Source organism: Lutjanus erythropterus, chromosome 10 (genome assembly GCF_056507025.1).
Source record: "Lutjanus erythropterus isolate fLutEry1 chromosome 10, fLutEry1.hap2, whole genome shotgun sequence".
Taxonomy (NCBI): domain Eukaryota; kingdom Metazoa; phylum Chordata; class Actinopteri; order Lutjaniformes; family Lutjanidae; genus Lutjanus; species Lutjanus erythropterus.
In genome coordinates, this window is record NC_139326.1 from 28,791,158 (window position 1) to 28,798,114 (window position 6,957).

At 39.1% G+C, this 6,957-nt stretch overlaps 1 protein-coding gene across 2 annotated transcripts in view; it reads left to right on the plus strand.

Annotated features, from left to right (window-relative positions):
* rorb (RAR-related orphan receptor B) overlaps positions 1 to 3,329 on the plus strand; it is a 33,200-nt gene extending 29,871 nt beyond the window's left edge. For both annotated transcript variants that reach the window (XM_084728933.1, XM_084728934.1), the window contains exons 9-10: positions 631 to 743; positions 1,993 to 3,329. In XM_084728933.1, coding sequence (XP_084585059.1) covers positions 631 to 743; positions 1,993 to 2,157 — 278 coding nt within the window. In that variant the 3' untranslated portion in view covers positions 2,158 to 3,329. The remainder of the gene's footprint in view (positions 1 to 630; positions 744 to 1,992) is intronic.
* The last annotated feature ends 3,628 nt before the right edge of the window (positions 3,330 to 6,957 follow it).

A 6,957-nucleotide genomic window follows, 5' to 3' on the forward strand; every position in this document is an offset into this window, starting at 1 on the left:
CAGGATAAAAGTACTGGCCCAATTTTCATGCAACACAGTGGAAGGGTGGAGCATGGGCCAGTGAAGAAGCCATTAAATTACAAGGTGGATACACATATTATTTTTCACTAATATTTACATTGCAAGATAGGGCATTTGGACTTGGTGAATTTCTCAAAATATTATGTCCTGACAGGCATGAAACTTGATAAAAACTTTCTTTTAGAAACTGTTTTTTATCTGCGACCTGTAGCTCTATAGGTAGCACTGTTGGTCAGTCCACAAAAATTCCCCACAGTTTTTGCACATATATATGTCACAATAGCTGGTCGCAACTATTACAAATTTGTGCTTGTTTTAATACACTAATAATATAGGGGAATTTAATACCATAGATGAGCAAATGGCATGATGACTGTCAATTTTCATACCATGGTAAACCGTGATACAGGTGTATCACTGCAACCTTACAGTATCATGCTGCATAACAACAGTCAAAGTAATAAAGTCCTTGTAGTTCTGTTAGTTTGTACCGCGGCCTCTGAGTTGTATATTCAACTTAATGAATAGTCTCAATCAATACATGTCAAATCAAAACAATAAAAAAATTGTATTAAAAAAATTCAACATTTCTTTCCTTTTTCTACTTAGATCGGCCATGGCTGATGGAGCCACGGAAAGTCCAGAAGCTCCAGGAGAAGATCTACTTCGCTTTGCAACACATAATGCAGAAGAACCACATGGACGAAGACGCATTGGCTAAGGTAAGCCAAGTATAGTTAGATAAGTTATATCAAGTTAGCCCCCGAGGAACAGACAAATCAAACACAGACAACAGCTCCTCTGACAGCTCAACCCTCGTACAAATAACCTCACTTCTAGTCCTGTCTCTTATTAGGCCAGGGCAGTGTCAGATATTATTATACCAGAGTAGTAACACATCCAAATGGTATGATTTCAACCCTCAGAAATGCAGAGGCTCCTCTGTATTAAGTTGATGCCGTGATGCTGTATTGAGATGATGTATTTTAGTGCACAGCACGTATCAGCTGGGGTCAGACTCTCTTATTGTTGGACAAGGCAGCACTGCTACGCCAAGAAACATGGCATCTGGGGGATAAAGTTACAGGACTAACTAGTAAAAAAGAAAAATGCCATTGTTTGGGAGTGTTTTGGATTAAATGGATAAAGGTAAGCTAGCAAACACTGCAGACTACTGATTTGTCAGAGAAGCATAGTGAGTGTGTAACTTTAGTGAGTGACCACAGCACTGTTAATGTACAGTGTAGGTCTGAGTTTGTCCGTGAATAAATGCTAAATCTTCTCACGGCCAGAGCAGAGCTCCAGTATGTGTTGTTTATCTTCTGCAGGAATAGTGTTGCTGTGATAATCAGCTCCACCTGTGTTAAGGAAGGGCTGAGGTTCTCCCTAGACGCTTTTACTTCTGAAGAACCCTTTTTTGAAGACAGGGTTTGTGTCAAGGGTTCTCTGTAAGACTAATGGCTCCATTAAGAACCCTTTTTGAAAGAAGGAGTTCTTGAAGGATTGCTGAAATTCTCAAAGAACTTTTTCGTTCTTAGTAAAATCCCCTGGGTGTTTTCTAGATAAAACCCTTGGAATATAGAAAGATTCTTGGTAGACCTCCCTTGGGGGCTATAGATCACACCCTTGGAGTATTGGTCAAAACCCTTGGAACAGAAAAGGGTTCTCAGTAGAAACCCCTGAGTGTGTTCTAGATAAAACCCTTGGAACATAAAAAAAAGTTCTAGGTAGAACCTCCTTTGTGGGTTCTGGATGAAATGGTTATACCATAGAAGGGTTCTAGTTAGTACCTGTGTTTCTTATAGTGTACTACAGTATAGTGGAGTACAATCGAGTTCAGCTGTTTCACACAAATACTGATATATAAGGTATGAAGATCTGAAAAGATATACAGCCCAGGCCTAGCCTCCATCTGTCATTCACCAATCTAAATTCTTTTGTCTTTGACTGTCTCTCCGTCCTGTCTTGCAGCTAATCAGCCGAATCCCAACATTGTCAGCCCTGTGCACGCTCCACACCGAGGAGCTCCAGGCCTTCCAGCAGCTCCACCCAGAAACAGTCAACGTCCTCTTCCCTCCGCTCTACAAAGAACTCTTCAACCCCGACCCCAACTCTGCCATGGCCATGCCCAAGTGACTGCCTGTGGTCCCGATGCAGCAAACGGCGTCAGCGAAGGAACAAGAAAACAAGAAGACAGCCACGTCCGACAAGACGACAGCGGCTGTGTCGACCATGTCATCACCATGGCAACCACATATTCCTGAGCTCCTTCCCCAGCCTCATTTCAGGCTGGAGGGTGAGGGGTCATCTGCCAGAAACTTACAGTTACCGCCAACAATACTAGGAATGTCCAGCACTTATCCCATCCTGTTCACCGATACAGTCTGAAGAATGTATATAAATCAAACGCGCCCCGAGCCACAACCTCAGCGGGGCTTCCTCCTGTCTCCTGAACTGAACTGACTGACCAGAAATGTACAGACTTTAAACCAACTAGGAACAATTTTAAGCTGTCAATCTTTAAAAAAAAATGGGTAAGTTAATTTGTTTTAACTTTGAAAAAAAACTTTTTTTTTTTGTTTGTTTGATTTTTTTTTTCATGTGATGAAATTGTGAAGTTGAAGAAGCTGGACGGGGGAGGGAACTGTGGATTTAGAGAAGCTATTGTAGATATTCTTCTAGTGCAGAGCGGATTCCAGTATTACTTCTTGTTCTGTTAAAATAAGTTAGTCCTAATTTAAATATACAGCAGTCCACCATGGCTGACTATACCTTGTCTGTGTTTTTATTTTATTTGATAGTTTCTTGTGTACAGAATTTGTAAAGTTGAGACTTGTAAAAGAATATTGGGTAAAAACCGGGAGTCGATTCGGGTTTTGTTGATATATAGAAGCCTTGTCTGGATTTTGTTCATATGTAAAGAAGGTACTGCATCCTTCTAATGAGAACTTATAGAATTGTAAAGAGAGCATATGAAGGATTTAAAAGAAAATAATGGCTACTACTTTTCAAGGTGAAGATGTATACATAAATATTCTATTTTGCAAGTAAAAGAATCTGGCAGGTTTGCCGTCCTATCAATCATTTTTTTCTCGCTGCAATAATTACGTCCAACAAAAGCTGGACTGCTTTCGAACAATCAACCAGAAACAACCAATCAGAAACTAGGACCTCACGTTAAATCCCACCTCTACCGAATTCCCCTCACCCTGTCCCTTATTTCTCATATATTAGGGCCTTGACATGAGATTTTGGCAGTGGATATAAACCACAATAAAGAAGTAGGATAAAACTCCACCAAAAAAACCCAACAAAATCAAGATAGACTTGAATTTCATTCACAACTTGCCAATCTTCAAACGCCTGTATGAGTGCTGTATATGCCCTCATCCCTCCCATCACTATTTGCACAATCCAGTCCGTGGATGTCAATCACTCCAGGCTGTGAATATGAAGGACCCTTTTCTCTAAAGAGCAATAACTTTCACACTGCCTTTCTGATCTTAACTCCTCTCCTTTCCATCTCTTTCTATTTTCAGCTGTTCAAAAACAGGGTAGCAGTTTTAACAAGAATGCACTATATTTGACTCTTCTTGATCATTAATTATGTCAAATAATCATCTCCATTGATGATACTCATTCCACCACAGACTCTGCAGTGTTTTTAATGTGACACTTATTCATCTGGGGTTAGGACATAACACGGAGCAATGGTTGAAAGAAGCAGGTTAACCTACGATGATCTTTCAAAGCTATATTACACTGACAGTTCACACAGAAAGCTGTGATAGACAATCACCTTTTTTGCTCTTATGTTAGCCATTCCACGGTTATTAGCACTTAATGATGTTGCTTTCGCTACATTAACTTTATCTTGATTAGCATTTGGCCACTGTGTAAAATCACTCTGGTTTTACTGGGTATTTATTACATCCCAGTATGATGTTGCAATCTTTTGGAAGTTATTGCTGTCTTGTGAGGAAGCCCTGAGAGTCAAGTGAGACAAAAATTGTGATCTAAATTGTTTTCTGTATTGTTTATGACTTCAGAACATGTGACAAAAAGGTTTTGCCAGGATAATATTTCTAGGATTCTTACATGTGTTTCATCTGTGAAACAGGTGGGAAAAAGTTTTGCCAGATAAAACAGAAAAGTTTTGGGAGATCTTTTTTCTGAGTTACTTTTTAAAATGGGAGGAAACTTTCATTTTTGTTGTTGTAACTCATTTTGGCCATACAAGACTGAAGTACACCAATACCCTATGTTCGAAATAGGACTGAAAGTATTCATGTCCATGTTTCACCTTGCAAAACCCTTTTCCTCCTGTTCTTTAGTCATAAACTCAAGAGAAAAAACAATTTAGAAAATGGATCACTAGATTTTTTTTCTCTCACTTGCCTCCCAGGGAATCTGTAGTCTTGTGATAATGAGAAGGGACAATTTGAAACTTGATGCATTACTTCTATTAAGAGATCTATGATGAGCTATGACAAATCTCTAAGTATGGCTACAGAGCTTCCTTTAAAATGAGCTATTTACCAAACTAAGTGACCCACTACACAATAAAAGCACAAAATTAATCAGCTGATGGGACTTAGTTACCTTGTACTTGTTTGATAAAATGACAATTTTGGTGACTGGAACTTTTCTGATCTACGACAGCACTTAGACTTTACCTCAAATTCAATTACTATGATTAATAGACTCTGTTCTAGTGTTCTTAATGCACTAAAAGTGGAGATCTCTGTTAAGTTGTTTGCAAATACAGTGCTGCAGGGATGTCGTACTTTCATAGGCCAACTTGAATGTTAGCATGGCACTGGGTCCCTCGATAAAAAGCCATTAGGATTCTTAACAGTGAGTTTTGTTCAGCAAGATCATCTTCACAAATGAACATACATTTTAGGATTTTTGAGACATAAATTTAATCGTTTAAAGTAAAAATCTAATGGCTATAAATGATCTACACCACAGTTGCATGACTCAACATGGCCACCACTAATTGGCAAGTGTGACGTTTGAAGACATTTTAGGGTACATAAAGGCTTCAAAATTCATGAGTGGGGCATTATTATTTTATGTTGTAGAACAAAATGTGAAAATTACTTAAGCTTGACCTTATTTCAGGCATCTAACCAAAAACCCATCCAAAAAAAAAACAAAAAACACTGACTTCGAGACGAGGGAACCGGAGGTACAAAAATGCTAATGCATCATTCCTGCAGCGCTCTATGTTCACTGCACAGTGGCCAATTTCTTCAACTTGCTGTAAGCACAGACACATTCAGACAAGTTGTGCATTCATTCACATTAAAAACACTTGAACCATTCACCATTTTCATCCTCACATCCATTTGTTCCACGCCGTGATCCATTCACCAGATCCTTCCTCCGACCCCAGATCAGAGGCCAGTGACTCTTAAGACAATCACTTGCTCATTAAGGCTCGATGCACTACACAGCATCTCTCAGGGAGCAGCTCTTTTTCTGACTTTGCATTAAAAGAGGGTTTAATATTTTTGCAAAATTTACAAAAATTTAATTATAAAGAATAACTTTTTAGGGTTAAAAAAAAAGGCATACGCTGCCAAGCGTATGCAGGCAAAGGAATCTGCCCAGACAAGGCTTTGATAAGTGTGTGTCTGTGTGTACGTATGTGTGTATAGAGCATGAATTCACTGTCCAAATCTCTTTAGAGCCCAGAGACTATAAGACAAGCATTGTTACATTGTAGCACATGAAGAAAAACAAAAAATATATATACTGTATGTCAGTGTGCTCTCGTCACCACTGTGCACTCATGTTTACTGCTTATTTTGCTGCTTTCGGGACAGTGAGGGAAGTCCACATGTAAGCTGTGAATCAAGCGCCATCATAACACCCCCAGGACAGTGAATTCCAACTCTGAATATGAAGTTTTGTGTGTGATGTTTTTATTTTCCCTTGTTAGACTGTGAATCAGAGGGGTGGGATGGGGTTATGAGAGGGGATGTGCTGGCAAGAACAAGTGGCAACGCAACACTGTAAGTAAGATACTGTAGCAATAAGAACTGGAGGCATTTACTACTGTCATGTTTGCATTGTAAGATTATTTTTTATTTTATTACTATTTACTATTATTATTGTTCTTATTATGACTACTATTCTTCTATTACTATTAGCCTATTGTTGTTCTGTTCTATTTGCATGACGTTTCATTGCAATGAAACATTTGGGGCTTATTTGTGTTTTCTCTTCTCATAATATTGTGAGTTTCGTGGGAGGGGGTTATTGGCAGGGTGGGCGATGGGTTTTAGGGCAAATTCCACCTCAATTCAGTCAGTTCAAAACAATTTTTTTTTTTCACACAAACTGAAAGAATTTTTAAATAAAATGCTCTTATTTATAACACAACCGATTTAAAATCTGTTGTTCCATTTGAAATGATTTTTTTTTTTTCTCTCAACCTTTTGAATGTGTGAGTTGGTCTAACCAGTCAGTGAACGGCCCTTTCTGAACTGGCCTTATTGAACCGGATCAGAGACCCTTAACCTGTGGGAGGGAGGGGTAACCTATTCTGAATGTTATGGAGTCGTAGTGTTCAGTGTGAGGGGCTGAACGCATCACGCGCCTTTACCACTCCATCAACACAGACTGACATCGCAGAGCGCACAATAAAACTAGTCGTCACTCTTAAACGTGACAGATTTGCGCAGACATTTTTACTACACTTGGTTTGAAATGCATTTCCTACACTTCATTAAGTACACTCCGCCCCAAACCTCCTCCTCCTTTTCCTGAGAAAACTGTGTGTGTGTGAGCATGTGTGTGTGAGAGACAGAGACAGAGAGAATGAGATGTTTGCTCTACCAATGCTTTGTAAACTTTCTTGATGCATTACACATGCGTGCAATTGGAGTAGTGTTGAAAATTGTTAATTTATTGTTTAGAATGTCT